General features: G+C 39.9%; 1 protein-coding gene across 6 annotated transcripts in view; it reads left to right on the top strand.

Moving 5' to 3' along the window:
• Positions 1-16,286, top strand: part of LOC116942379 (voltage-dependent calcium channel subunit alpha-2/delta-2-like) — a 155,735-nt gene that overhangs the window by 87,351 nt on the left and 52,098 nt on the right. For all 6 annotated transcript variants that reach the window (XM_032954204.2, XM_032954203.2, XM_032954205.2 and 3 more), the window contains exons 8-13: positions 3,283-3,340; positions 4,945-4,995; positions 9,554-9,653; positions 10,098-10,256; positions 10,963-11,070; positions 15,818-15,896. In XM_032954204.2, coding sequence (XP_032810095.2) covers positions 3,283-3,340; positions 4,945-4,995; positions 9,554-9,653; positions 10,098-10,256; positions 10,963-11,070; positions 15,818-15,896 — 555 coding nt within the window. The remainder of the gene's footprint in view (positions 1-3,282; positions 3,341-4,944; positions 4,996-9,553; positions 9,654-10,097; positions 10,257-10,962; positions 11,071-15,817; positions 15,897-16,286) is intronic.

The following is a 16,286-nucleotide window of genomic DNA, read 5'->3' as shown; positions in this document are numbered from 1 at the left end:
ATTTTATTATTTGGTTGTTTCCCTTCAACATGACTTTACCGAAAGAACTAAGAATATGAAAGCATACATTTTATTGCACTGTGGAACTATCTCTAATGGTTGGCGCTCAATAATGTATATGGATATTATGCGGCAAACTGGAATACCGTCATGGAAATGAATGCTTTTTTTGTAAAATGATGCTTTAAAAAGGCACGCAAAGGAATGCAGAGAGAAGTGCAGTTACCAGATGTAATGTGGCCAACAGCAGTGACCTCAACCCTGCATCTTCCTTTGCAGAATTGCTTCAGCAACCTCAATTTCATTGATGATTATGAACATCCATCTGTATTGTTAGAATAAAGTGACTGGAGGTGTATATATGTATATATTTCATTTGCTGTTATTATATCCCTAACATCTGTATTACTTGAAAGAGTATTTGTTATTTTAGTCGTAGTATAGTGTTTAGGCAATATACTTAATATACAGTATATATAAATCCATTACAGTTTTACTTATTTTCTTTTGGTTAAAATAAAGTCTTCTCTTCTGCCCTCCATTTTGGAGTTAGCTTTGACATGCTAATGCATAACGTCTCTTCTTTTCATATGAGGTTAATTTTGTGGTGTACCACTTTTGCCTTGTAATCAGTACCGTTTTCATCTTTCTCAACTTGTAATCTGCAAAACACGAAGTAATTGCATCGTTGCGGAGAATATAAGTAACAACATAAACAAGCAGACAATACACCTCATTCTCATATCTGTCCATCCACGTAAAATAAAACGAAGTATATTTTACACATCCCATCAGTCACATGGCCTTATGGAAGTGCATCACTCTAAGCTAGTCTTGACAATCATTGTTTCATCGGCAGTCAGGCTTACTTGAACCAATGCTGGTGAACTGTCAGATGTTTATAGACAAAGAAATGGGTCCTAGTTCAACCAAACACTATATTATATATATACACCAGGTATGAGGAGGGATATTGTCTGATTATATGTTTCGTATTCTACATATGTGCTTTCTTGAGAAACAAAGTTTGCAAACCGGAATATGCTTCAATGGTGCTTCAATTCCACAGTTGAGCGCAGACTTTGTTGAAAGATGAGCACACTGCTGCATCCAACCATTAAGCAACCAACAGGATGCCAACAGCCAGACTGTGTGAATGTCGCTCTAATGTGTTTGCACCAGTCGTTATTCGGCAGGATGTCCAATTTTTCACTTCACATGCTGGGAGCTTCTTCAAGAACTAAATTTCTTGGGAAATTCTTTCAGGAATTCAGTTCCTGAATGAGCTCCCAGCACATGGGAGGGAAGCATCCGACATCATGCCGAGCAAAGCGCGGTACAACCCAAAGACACATCAGAGGGCTTTACAGCATGAAACCACAAAAGCCTACGAAGTTGCTTTGAATAAGTGATGCGCACATTTAATAAAATAGTTGCACTCTGCCAGCTGTGTCGGTCAGCTCCACAACATAAATGAATCATCAGTGTGACTCTCGAGGCAACGCACTCCACGCTTGGTCATCATCGAAACGCTATCAAAGCGTAGTTTTGTGCAATGTGTGATGAGTTTTTTTGCAGTTGCTCTGAGTGGTGTGATTGCCACAGGGGGTACAACTTCTGCTTTTCCTTTTGCAACGATTGTTGGGACCTGACCGTATTTTTCCATTCTCTGGACATCAGTGCCCCACGGCTTTCTGTTCAACACAAAAGAATACATTTAAAATAGAGATGTCCTCAAAAACCCACACAATGGATAGTTTTGGTACTCTCTTGTGTAGATCACCAGTCTAAAGTGTAAGTGCTTTTTTTGTTGAACTCTTGCCCTCTCTCTCCAGTAACTCTGCAACACTTGGTGTCTTTATAACATCTAACTACCTCGCATGGTAAACAGGAGGTTGTGGGTTCGATCCCAACCCTGATGCCTATATATTAGAGTTTGCATATTCTTCCCTTGGTCGCACGGATTTTTCTCTGGATCTTCGGGGTTTTCCCTCCACATTTAGAAACACGCGTTTAGGGTGTTTGGCTGCTATACATTTCCACGTGTTAAGCCACTTCGTTGAGCTATCATTTCTGGCCTGGTCGCTTCTGAAAAAGAGCTGCATAGCTCAGTGGGCCTTACCGGGTAAATATATATTTTTAATAAGATGTTCTTGTGAAAACAAAAAACAAGGTAATGGAGCAGCACTGCAATTACTTGACGACGTCACTTCTGGTAGAAAGGCCGTCATGACAGTTAACGCTAGAGAGCCCCACTATGATGCATGTTTGGCCTCCACTTCCACTCTGACCTGCCGATCAAGTAACAGTGGTGTACCCATGTTTACCGCTCGGTGAACGTAGATTGAACCGGCGACACCTGGAATCGAAGCGCAGAATGTCAACTGTCACATGATGGCAACACCGTTGGTGTTCTTGAGAATTGGCGATTCGTTACAGTGAACAAAAAAAATAATTCCCCACCCCCAGTCCTATCTCCAGAAATTTGATGAATCGTTGTGGTCCTGATCACAATTTTATTCAAAAGGAATTTTCTATTGTATTGCAGCTCTTATGGTCTCAGTTCTGATGTGAACCCATTACTTGCAATACTTATTTACTGCGATTTTTCAATCCACTGCTGGATGAAGACCTCCCCAATAACTTGTGGGTTATGGGAGTTGCGTGACCATACTTTACTACGCTGGTCAATGTGTGTTGGTGAATCTGGCAGGGGAGGGAAAGGACCTGCCCAGATATCACATGCCACTGTGAGCCACGGTTTGGAATCGAACTAAGGCCACTGAGTTCATGGTGCGGTGCGCTAACACACCATTGCTCTGCTGCTCTACTCAAAATACAATACATTTGAAACAAAACACATCCATTGTTACTTCTTACACATGTCGTTTGATACATGTTTCCTGAGCTGTCCAACGTGTTTTCAAATGGTACCAGTACAACCAGGAAACAACACTGGTGAGCGAGCCAATGCAGCACAACCGCAGAAAACTCCCACGCAGCCAAGACGCCGCGAGCTGAATAATCACACTCGTCGGTGAATCAATGTCATTGTTCCACCCATACACAGAAAGTCCCGATATCCCTGCACAAAGCAAAATAATGAATTTTGCCTCCAACCCAAAGTGGACCTGCCGAATGGCCCCAGGTGAAAGGGCCCTTAAACGGCCACTCCAATTGTAAGTGCTGAAAAATGCAAAGTGCCGCGCTTTGCAGCATGCCCTGCTAACCGCAAACGCCCTGCTATATTTATTTATTTATTCTTCTCCTCCTTTTCCTTAGCAACTCCCTGGGTGGCTCCGGGAGACGTGGATTTGTTTGATGTCCGCAGGCGGCCGTGGTAAGCGCTCGTGAAGCGGACGGCCAAGGGCCACCATATTTCTTGCTCGCTTACCGCTTGATTCATTCATTCGTTCATCCAATCATTCATTTTTACGCGTAATTTATTGCCCCAGAGCTGCCTTTAATGGAGTTGACTGGCTTGAGCATCGCCGCATAAATCTGATCCCTGCAATGCAGAGTTGCAGCCAATTTCCTAAACGTTTAGATCATCGCAGTAGCGGTCATAACGGGGGCATTACATGTAACTGACTGTGATGTAATCGTATGTGTACAACATCACGTTTTGCGTTTATCATGGCAGTAAAATATTTGCTTAAATTTTTACATTAAAGGTATGCCAAATATGGGTGTGCACACACATATATATAATTTACCAGCATGCTACCAGTTTATCCATTTTGTGGTACAATATTTATTACATTTACTGTGACAGAGTTTCCAAACACATTTCAGCCATTTATAAAACATGTAATATTTCAAATGTGACGTTTATAAAAAGAAACGCTCACATTTACACCCAGTCATTTGGATTCACTGGAACCAATGCTGTCTTAATGGTGAATTTATCCACCAAACGTAGATGTTTCAAATAGCTACATTTAGAAACTGTAGTACCATGACAATCGATGTAATCATTGTTTTCATATCATGATTCACAAATGAACTATGCCATGCCCTGCATTGTTTCAATGTACAGACAACTTGACGTGAATTCTGGAGTTGAAACCAATGAGAATGCACATGACCTTCATTTTATCTCAGCAGTTCCTCTGTACAAAAATAATGAACAACACATCAGAATTCGGCAGTATTTCTTGGAACGCATTTAATATTAGTAAAATCATAACAATAATAATCGTAAACATTCCTATCGTGACTGCACGCAAGACTTAAAAACAGAAAATGGCAGTAAAAAAAAAATAAAGTAAATTTGAATGTACTAAAGTTATTGTACCATCTGGTCTAATTAAAGATTGACATATAGCAAAATGAAAGTCATTTACAGCGTCTGCCTGCAATAAAACTCACTTTATGCTGGGGGACTGTGTGATTGATGTGGCCGGCAGTAATTTCCACCTCCATCGCAGCACTCCTGGCATATTCATTTACCTTTATGCCTGCAGCCCCGGTCATTTCGAGAGGCTCTTGTCCCTCAAGCGCAGAAAGTCAAGCAAGCAAACCGAGCGTGCCGGAAAATGCTTCCCGTTATGGCTTGAGGAACAAGCTCGCAGAGAGACAAATGCTCAAATGTCTCAAATGCCATTACTCAAAAGCGCTGTCCTCATAGTTCTTTGCCGCCAGTAAAAAAAAAAAGAGCTAATAAAATGAGCAAAGTTGAATTTCCATTGCCTCGTTAAGAAACGAATTTTCAAGACGGAGCAGTACGTTGCTGATAGAGGAAAAATGCAAGACTGCTAAGGAAAAGTATAGTTTGCATTGCATATTGGTATTTAAATAAATTTCAATGTGGGCGATTAAATAATCCCTCCGATAAACGGGATGTTAGTTGCCGTGCTATTAATTCCACGCTCAGTTGCTGCATTCGACGATTGCCATTCGTGCACATGCACGCGTGTTGATATGATTTGTGTTTCTTTGCAGGTACATACAAGGGGCCTCATCTCCCAAGGACATGGTGATCATTATAGACGTGTGAGTACGGAGGAGCATGTCAAATGACAGCCGTTTGCAATAGCAAAAATTTCCCCTCCGGCTGAGTTGGCAGAAATTAATTTTGTCGCGGGGTAGATGTTTGTCACAGAACTGTTCTTGTTTCAACATATTGTATACGTTACTCATTAACGTGTTTAACGTGCCAACTCAATGCAATAATAATATGACCATATATATCTGCAATCATTATCAACAGCTACTTTAATTTCGTTGCTGGATGAAGGCTTTCCATTCGGCGTGTAAAGATTTGCCTCTCACAATTCAAAGAATTGTCACGAATAAAAGTCAAGATTCTATTTAAGAATCAGATGGGGGTTTTTTTTGTTTACATTGTGGTGCATTGTCGTATCTCTAGTGCAGGGGTCATACTGACCATTTACACAATGACAGTTACTAAAGGAGCAGTGGAGAGGTGGTGCAGTGGTTAGCACACTGCACTATGAATGTGACGACCTGAGTTTCAATCCCGGCCACAGCTAACATCATTGGCAAGTGACATCAGAACCGTTCTCGCTTGCCCTCCCCCCCCATACTTCACCAGTATGATTGAAGTATGGTAAAATAAAACCAATGACTGTCAAGGCATGGGAATTCCTTCATCCAATGGTGGATTAAGAATGGCCGGGATTTCGTTTTTAGTTGTATTTATATGTATATAATGTATTTATATGTATGTAATAAATGCAACATCATCGATTCTTACACACGTGTTTTGATGCATGTATCGTGAGTGTAAAAATCATTTTTTTATATACATACAGATGAATTGATGCATCATTACATGCCCACTGACCATGATTGATGCCACTACCCACAGTCCATTGCAGCATCATCCCATCGGGTGACCATGACATCATCACTACCTCTCATTTTTCATCAAACCTTCACATGTGCGTCAAATTTATTTGCTCACAATATTGTTTCGCTGAGAAGGAATAGAATTAGTTATATATATAGAAACAGTGTACTCTCTATAACATCGTGATGTATTTTTCAGGTGTAGTTGCGAATGGTAAATACTCGGGGTGTTGCCATCAGATTCGGTCATAATCGTAAATAGCAGAACCCCTGACCTCTCCTTTCTGCCAGTTCAGGTGATCAGCTTAACATTGCTAATGATTGGAATTTATCAGAATGAAAATTGGATTTGTAACAAAAATGTCATTGGATTATGCCCTATATTTATTTATTTTAAATCCTATATCAATTGATTTCATGCACAGATAAACATTTAAAACCGTTATGACATATTAAGTCGCTGTAAGCCTTCCATAAAATAGTGCTTAATGAAGTAAAATTGTATGCGAACGTCTAAATGTTATTACATTGAGAATAAGGTAAACCAAATAGCGCTAAACCGCCAATGTAGAATAACAAACATGTTTGTACCTTACCCTGTCCTGGCTTCCAGAACACTGTTAAGTGTGAATTTTTATTTATTTATGTGTGCCTATATATATTTACACACATTTATGGTTAAAAATTACTGTGTACATGTAAAGATGCAACGCTCCTCATGATAAATGTAATTGTCACAATTCAGGATCATTAATCGATTTAGAAATCGATTTTTTTCGTCTCGCTTTCCCACCACTTGACACATTTAATTTTTGTCTTAAGGCAGTGCCTTTGATGAATGCCAATAACACTTCCTCAGAAACTTAACACGTTCGTCAATAAAAGGAGCAACGTATAAAAGCATTCTGTACATTTGTTTTGCCCACGTTATTGACGAATGCGTAGACATTGTTGTTGCGTGTGTGCTTGTGCACTTGCTGCCAATAGCAGCCGCATCACCAAATAATGTGTTTCATCTAACGCGCATCGTTTGCGTGAACACAGACTTCTCACACACTCGTGTTGCTACGTGTGACGTCAACACTGGTTTGCCCTCACCACAGCAAAGTGAACATTCTCTCCACTTGTAAACAGGTTATGAGCACCACCGCTCTGTCTTTTGACTTTGCTTCTCCGAGTGCCAAAAGTACCGTTTGCGAATGGAGAAACTTTAATTCCATGCGTATCCAGGCGACTTTGACATATGCGCTATTTCGACGTATTTTTTTACGCATCGCTTGGTGATGGTGCTGCGTTGGCAGTGTTGCACAAACACAATTAACAAAACAACAACAAAAAATGCAACACATTAAACATTAACACTAGCATAAGAAAAGTGTTGAGGTTTTTTTTTTATTATATATTGTTGGAATAGTCACTCCGCATATCCGTGTAATGTTTATGTAACTTAATTGCGATTGTAGTCTGATCAGTCTAAAAATCATCTGCCTGACCCAATTGACATTGAAGGGATGGTATTATTTAACGTTGATTTACATTCGTTCAAAATATCTTACATTTCTTACGTGACACAAGTTGTTTTTTTTTCTCTTAATTCTATTTGCTTCATTGCTGTAATCATTTATTTATTTTTCTCTTTGCCATCTTAGCGACTCAGGTAACTCTACCAAATGAACCCATCCAGGTCCCTGGAGGTGTCACGTGGTTAAAACAAAATGAAGTGCAAACCTTGAAACATATTTCAATACCGCGTGTATGATATACTAAAATGCGAAGCTGCACAATTTATTCTTTGGGGGCTCCAGTATTAAAGTTGAACTTTTATTCCTAAATATGGAAAACTCAGTTCACGTTAAACTGGTCTCCTGGCTTGTTTAATTTAGTTTTATGTACTTCAGAGCATGTTAAAACATAGTAGTAAATAAAATGTCACATCAGAGATGAGATTGTAACATTCCACATGTATTGCCTTTCATCAAACTGAAACGTTACTTAACTTGATCGCAGTGAAGAGAGATTTTTTATTTTATACTGTAATGTCAGAGTTATGATAATCCAATTTCCTCCTCCACTTCTTTTTTATCACCCTTTCATGACGTAAAATTGTTTTCAAACAGCAGTTGTAAAACAAAATGAAAGTTATTCAATGTAACGCGTACAATATTAAAGTCTAGCCTGTGCAGTAACCATGGTGAATTGCTAATTTGATCTGCCTATCATACACTCCTGTCAAACCGGATGTGTGTGTGTGTGTGCCAGTAGTTAGCGACTCTTCACTCTTTGCTAAACAATCACCGTAAATTGCCTTTCTTGTTATGGGTAGGCCATGCAATGTGCTCGTACTCTTTGTATAAATTCTACTTGTTTGAGTGGCAGTAAAACGGTTTTGGGTAAACTCTGATCTTTCTTTGTGGCGTAACGATGCATCGAACTCGCCAACACATGTTCAATTCTGAAGCCCTCAATACATGCATCATATTGTATATGTATATTTTTTTATCACGTGTGTTGAATACAATGAGTTAATGTGATCCCCTGCAGCCACTAGAGGTGCTACCATTCTCCACAATGTTAAAATAATATCCATTCTTTAATCCAATCATGACCCTGAAATGTAACTCTTCATCCAATCAGTGGGGGGAGTGGGGGGGGGTGCATGCATCATTACACCACTAATATCAATAATGATTGCACGTCATTTTTCATCATGGTTATCCCTCAGATCAATGCATGTAATAGATAGAGCTTAAATATAAGCCACTGCACATATAAAGACTTTGCTTCAAATGCTGAACAAATAGTTGAGCAATGTGTTTTTATACTTATATATTGCGAGCACTTCAGATGTATACTGCACAGTATATATGTGGCTTCAGGCTCCTAACTATAGCGCCATATATCCAGACCATGATAATATCCTATAGCCTATAGCCTGGGGCTGTGTTTTAAATATTTGACCTCTGAATGACATGACCTTAATTGCCACAACAATTCTTTTCTGGCCACGAGCGTGACAACTTGAGCTTCCAGTCACATTTCATTTTCCTAAAAAAAGAGACCAAAAAAACCCAGAAGTATTTTTGGAACATTTTCAATTTCACATTAAATATCTTCAAATTATCAATAGCAAAGATTAGAAGTAATTTGCAAGCGCATTTTTCGTTTGAAATGTTTGCAAATATGATTGTTTCCATCGCTGTGAGTTTTGCCAGTGGCCGTATTTTTAAAACTGTTTACTATCTTAAACCAAAAATGCACTATCGCTTTCAGCAAGGCAAACAGCAATTAGCCACGGGAGTCTTTAAAAAAGTTAAAGGAAAAAAATGGCTTCCTTTCGTCAAACGAAAGCCATTGAGTAGGGCTTGTGGTGTGCTCACTTTTGACGCATTATCTGAAAGGCATCACCATTTGGGGTGAAGATCAATTCCGATCAGATAACCGCCACCAAAACCTTGAGGTCATCGTGTGCTCCTCGAAAATGTATTACATTCTCGCAAGCGTTATTCATGTTTACTTTCCTACAAAAAACACTTATTTTTGAAAATAGTTTTAAATGATACTTTGAAATAGAAGGCACCTGGAAAATGTATCATTATCTTCTAAATGCAATGCAGCGATAGCTTTATTGAGTTACAATGACCTTGAAGACGCAAGATGAATAAAAGATGCCTGTTTTCAGTCGTGCTGCATAACAACTGGGTTGCTTTTCCTTTGTTACGCTTTGTTTGCATTGCTTCAGGAGCGGAAGTGTCAGTGGACTCACATTAAAACTGATGAAGAAGTCGGTGTCTGAAATGCTGGAAACCCTTTCCGATGATGATTACGTGAATGTAGCATCTGTAAGTATTTGTGACTCAGACATTTTCTTAAAGTACAACCAAAATAGAGAAGTAGTATTATAGTCTGATGTTTGCTCGCCCGGTTTTCAAATGAAATGCATTACCATTATTTCGATGTGGTTATTGTATAGTGTACTTTATAAATCCACGTACAATTAATGGGCTGTTTGCTGATGGCATAAGGGACCAGGAAAATGCTCTGTAAAGTTTTAAAAATGAAATAACCGATGGCAGATATTATTGCCCATAGAGTTGTGTAGAATTTAAACTACACTACAACTACTTAACATTTTACTATTTAAATACGCACGGTATAAACATTGTATTTAAGCGTATAACATATTGCAAACGAATGAGTGTTACAAAATAAAGTCCCTGACATTTTTACGGTTTTTTTTGCACGTGTGTTTTTCTCTATTGTTTACTTATTTTTGTATTTTACAGTTTCACAACGAAGCCGTCCCGGTGTCCTGCTTCAATCACTTAGTGCAAGCCAACGTACGCAACAAGCAAATGCTCAGCGAGTCCGTGGAGAAGCTAACTGCCAAGGGAATGACGAACTACAAGGCCGCGTTTACGTACGCGTTTGAGCAGCTCTTAAACGTACGGCTTCCTTTGAACCTCGCAAGGGGCATGCTAATCCACATATTTGGAGGGCTGCAGATACAGCGCGGATGGACGAGAGACATCCCCTCTGAAGTGCTCACAATTGCGCCGTTAATTGTGCAGAGCATACATATGTAAGAGAATCTGATTGTGAAATAAATAAGTAATGTTCGGTACACTGCTTCATTTTGATTTAAACAACAATCCATTAAATTAAATACTGTTTTTGTGCTTGCATAGAAATGGGAATTTAACTCCGTTTTTTTGCGATGAGTCAAAAAAAGTCTGTGGTCTGCAAATGTTGCAATAACCATTGTAATGAAATAACTATTTATATTAACATGTATATATCTCGCTCTCGCGTGTGACAATTGACATCACTTCCTATATGGTCAGACAAGAACAAAATAAGTTTCTTCTTCAGCTCTCTGATGTGTATTTAGGTTATACCACTTGTTCGGCTTTTTGTCCGACGTTGACACTCCACATGCTTTTAGCTTCTTCAGAAACCAATCTGAAGGAACGAAAAAGAAGCTCCTAGCCTGTGGAGCGCAATGTCGGAGACCGTGCCGAACAACACGCGGTACACAACCCTGGGAACCACATCGGAGAGCCACAAAAGAACGACTGTGAACACTCGCACGGTAGTGAGTCCCTTGGTACGTCAGTTCGGCCACTTTGTTGTCTTATTCCCCATGAGCAGACCAACGTGACCCGAGCCAACTGTAACAAGATGATCATGATGTTCACCGACGGAGGAGAGGACCGCGCCCAGGACGTTTTTGAGAATTACAACTGGCCGAAAAAAGAGGTGGGTTTTTTTACCATCATTCACGACTGTGGCGTATAGCTCTCCAGTGTGCCTGCCATTTGTACTACCGTGTGCTGTCCAGCATGATGTCCGACGTTTCGCCGCGCGAGCTGGGAGCTTGTCCGGTGCGTCCCTGAAAACACATCGGAGAGATGTGTTGTTGGTCGGTTGTGTTTTGGCCTTATTTATATTTTAATTCAGTTTATTTTTAATCTGCGCATATTTCGGAAACACCATGGGTTAAAATTCGCAGCGCGGCCTCATTAAACTTTGCTGCAGCCTCATTATCTTTACGGTGCCTTTACTGCCCTCACCACATCTGCGCATCCGTTGTGGCTCCTGACAGCACTTACATCCGCAATACCTGCAGGCACATGCATTGTGTCTGCACTGACGTAAGCACATGCTCCCATCAAAGCTCTTACACAGCAAACACCTCCTTAATTAGCACTCTGATAACATGTGCTCTGTTTTAATTACTGTAAAATATTACGTTTTGCCGTAAATGGTTGTGCAATATTGTTGTTCCATAATGCAATCTGATCGATTAGAGCCATGGGAAATTACACATGATTTGCAGTACCCCATGCTAAATTTAGCAAAGACAATGCTGAGATTATTTGATCACCACGAAAAGTTGCGTTTTAAACAATTAACTTTTATTAATTGTAAACATTTTACAAATGGTTACCGAGTGCAATTGCAGCCGTTTCAGATACACGTCATCTTTCCAGTGATCGCGAGATCGAATTGCTGAGCAGCTACAGTGTGTACGCTTTTGTTTTAATGATGTTGCCGTTTCTAGAGCCACAGATGACACATCTGCTCTGACAATAATGGTAATAATAATAATGATATTGGTTTTATTTACTTTCGCGTTTTGTTGGGCTGTAACACTTGACATTTGAAAATTCTCAGATATTTTTTGGGACTCCCAAAAGATTACATTCCCACATATGGCGTTGGCTTTCCCCCCTACCTCCCATACTGGGCTTTCATTTCTGTTTATGTTCTCGCTTCCCGTAGCACATGAATAAATGATGAGCTCTGAATATTTCACCACAGAAATATGGAATATAATAATAATGGATTTTTTTTTCACCGTCTTTCTCTAAACTTAATTTTAAAACCGCTGCTTGGAAAAAAGTAAATAGTCATCTGCATTACTGAACTTTTAATAGTCATAATTAAACATGTAATAAGAATAGTATATCTATTGATAAAGCACAATTACAATATTGTGTTATCAACTTAGTTATTCTTATATGGTGACAAGTCCAGCCATGGTTATTTCAGCATTATCTGCATTCACCTATTTCAATTTGTATTTTGTATCCTAGCACTTAAACAATTTTGTTGTTAAACAACAACATTCTTTTTTTTCTATTTCCATAAAATATATCTAAGAATTGGTGTTTAAATTGCAAGTGATTTTGGAAATGGGTTAAAAAAAACAAGCGATGTTAACTCTCAAAACATTGGGCACTGACAATGCCGAAGCAAAGAAAAAACACATGATTTGCTGACATTTCATGCAGTGCCCATTTTTTGCTCTGTTCTGAAGAAGAATCATCGCCTGAAACATCACCGCATTTTTTTTTCCATTCGAAAATAGTCATAAGGATAATTGTGGTATTTTTTTTTATTTTTTGCTCAGGCACCACTGCCAACACAATCCATCCTTTTTTTTATTACAAAAAGCATTGAAATCTTGCGTTTAAAATTGTTTTGTGAATTTCTACACGGAAATAGTTAAAGCGTCAGACGTGTGTTCTCGGCACGTAAATTATATGCAGATTGACTTTGTTGATATCAGGTTCAGCTCGACAGCGCAAGTTTTTCCAACACGTTATTGCGTTATCGGTTCAGTATGGCCAATCCTTACTGAGGCAAAACAAACAGAAGTATCTTAAGATTTTTTTTTCATTTTCAGGTTTTTGGTTTGATTTTTCTAAATATGCTATCTTGATTTTTCGATCAAATATGACTACATTGGCAATATATTTTGACACGTAAAATTAATGTTACAGTCTTACGGGCAGGATTCCCAAGGGTTCCTGTAGTGCCCTCTTCTCAGCAGTGTTCACATATCCCACCCATAGTGGCATCGTGGGGTACGTGTCAAAAGGAATGACAAGCTGTGAATTTATTTTATTCCAATACCCCACCCCCACGACCCAATTAGACATTAATAATACACCGTATTGACGTGTGGCTGGACTCTAATATGTACACCCCAAAAGCTATGGATATCCTTGGTTTGTTGATATGTGCAATCATCTTTGCACAATACATGTATTTATATTATGTTACCATTATTTCTCATCTGGCCAGCTTGGAAGTGGAGGCCAAATAACCTCTAAAGGCACTCTCTAGAACCTCCTCTAATGGAGGTCCTTCAGCCAGCAGTGATATGAGCAAGTAATTGCAGGGCTGCACCATTTTACCAAGTATTTCATAATTACAAATTACATAATCATCCTACTATACAAAGATACCGCAATGAGGTTATCACAATAACTGATGCAATGGAAACTAATACATGGAATACAACAACGGGGAAGACCAGATGGGAAGGCACAGCAGACAGAGGCTTGGTGCCATGGGATCTAACAATAACAACAGATGACCTATCACTCGATGGGAAGATATAGCAGACAGAGGCTTGGAACAATAGGTTCTAACAACAAGAGAAGACCTGTGACCAGATGGGAAGATATAGCTGACAAAGAATTGGCACAATGGTTTCTAATAACAACAGAAGTCTTATGACCAGATGGGAAGATATAGCTGACAGAGAATTGTCACAATGGGATCTAACAATAACATCATAAGACCTATTACCAGATGGGAATACACAGCAGACAGAGGCTTGTAACAATGGGATCTAACAACAATAACAACAGCAGAGAATACGGAAAAAAGATCTAAAGAGGCGGAGGGAACTGTGGATGGGCAGCACGTACAGAAACACAGAATGCCACTTGATGATGATAATGATTATTTCAGTATTCAGTTCAGACAGGTGACCTATGTCTCTTGCTCATCCCAGATTAATTGAGCAGCTGCTCTGGTTGTGGAACCAACACAAGAGCCCAAATGCTTCGATTCCTCGTGTGAAATACCCAGCGAAGAGGCGCAGCTGATGATTTATTACACTTCAAGTAATCCCAGGTGGCTGGCGGCTTTCTATGCCTAATTGACAAGATGTGATGGTGCGATAATGGGGGTAATCGGACAGGTAATTAATAAATACTGCAGCCAATGTCCTATAGCCGAGAGAGATGAGGGTTGGTGAGTGCTTGATCGAGTAGGTTAATGTATTTTTTCCATGCACGACCCTCCAGCCTGTAAAACATCTTAGGGCTCCTTTTGTTTTACGCACCTTAATGAGGAAGTACATAATTGCCACAAGCACAACAGTCAATATCACAGTCACTGCATTGTTGGGTACCTCTCAACAGCAATATTGCAATTTTCAGATTTTTATTCTCAATAATACTCGAATGACTTTAAATATTGTATTAAGTTTAGAGTGGTTAATTTCAGTGTTCCGTGTGTGTGTGTGTAAGTCTTGAATTTTTTACAAGGCAATTAAAACATATATTTTTGTACATGAAGCAAATTATACAATTCATGTAAAAATGTATAGGGTTAAAACAATGCAACTACATTGTTCCAAATCAACTGCTCGTACACAAAGCTGCTTAATGTGTACTGCGTCGTGATCTATAGATTTTCTATCTACGTGACTTTACCGAAATAACCAAAGAGTATGCGTCAAAAAAAAACCCCATCGTGGATGATATTTTATCCTGCGGGAACACAAACTAGAAAGACGCGTCCACATGTTTCCCGCAGAGAATTTGCTGGAATCTCTGTAGCATTGCCCAAATATATCTACAGTATCCCCCCCCCACTCCCCACCATGGGGTAGTCAAACTAAAACTCTTGGTTGCACAAGAGGGTACGAACACATAAAAAAAAAATCCAGAGCTCCGTTCACTTGGGGGCATTGCCTTTCTTTCAGGGAGGGTGTTCAGTTTATGTCAACTAAAATAAAGAAAAAGAGTTGGCCCAGCAGGCCTGATGAGCGGTGACATGTTGATAAAAATCGGTTGCGTTTTGATGTTGAAAACAGTTTCACCGTTGCATTGTCGTGCTCGCAACCCTCAGGAGAAGAAAAGAAACGTGTCGGAATGACACCTGTTTAACATGCCTCTGTTGAATCTGACATGTACACAATTCTTCATCGCCAAACACGTTCGTTGTCTGTGGCTTGCATTCACTTCGAGAACCAGCATTGGAATAAAATGATTGCTATAATTTCGCGGCCAATCCTAATTGGCTTTTTTTTTTAGCAACAACGAATTCACGTTATTAGTGCTGTGCTGTTTGGCGTGGGCCATTACAGCTGAGGAATGCTATAGCAGGTTTACACCATCTTAATGGGACAATGTTAGGACTGTAAACTCGGGATGTCTCACACTAATGCGTTTGCTCGAGAAGGAATGCACGCAGAGGATTAATACATTCGTTGAACAAAACAGTGACAAATACAAAGCAAGGGAATGCATTTCTCGAATCGCAATAATTAGAGTATGTGTTGGCCTACGGTCGTTAAAGGAGAAGGCTGCATCTATAGTTTCTGTGTTGAATCAATTAGACAGAGAGGGCTCCTCTAACTCTTTGCATGCACTGCAGTGTTGTCTCAAATTGTCGTCCCCCCCCCCAATTTCTCTTACAGGTGCGGGTGTTTACCTTCTCCGTGGGACAGCACAATTATAACGTGGCCCCTATTCAGTGGATGGCCTGTGCCAACAAAGGTAAGAGACTTGCGCGCGTACATTCGCGTGTTATTACGGCACGGTGATGCCGACAGCAAAGGTGCAAACGGGCAATAGCTTGCTCGCACGACTGCTGCCGGAAGGGTCTCTACGGTTCGGTATTTGGCCTACGCTTCCACAGTGGCCAGACGTCTTGGAAGAGGTGGGAGCACCCACAATTAACCCAACTCCGGTGCACCCATTCATTCTCCTGGGTGGACAACAACTCGCCCTCTTATTGAACTTGCACGCTACGAGATGGAATTGATGCAGCGACCTTTGGTTTTGCAAGTCCAGTGTGCTAGCCCTAGCAGGACGGCAATGTCCCATTATTATCGCGATGTGTGCATTATCGTGTACGGACATTACGGTGTTGTACAATGTACTCTG

This window comes from Petromyzon marinus, chromosome 14 (genome assembly GCF_048934315.1).
Source record: "Petromyzon marinus isolate PM22_M1 ecotype Great Lakes invasive population chromosome 14, UKy_Petmar_22M1.pri1.0, whole genome shotgun sequence".
In the NCBI taxonomy this organism is placed as follows: domain Eukaryota; kingdom Metazoa; phylum Chordata; class Hyperoartia; order Petromyzontiformes; family Petromyzontidae; genus Petromyzon; species Petromyzon marinus.
Note: the sequence above shows the minus strand (reverse complement) of the source record. Positions and strands in the feature narration are given on the sequence as shown.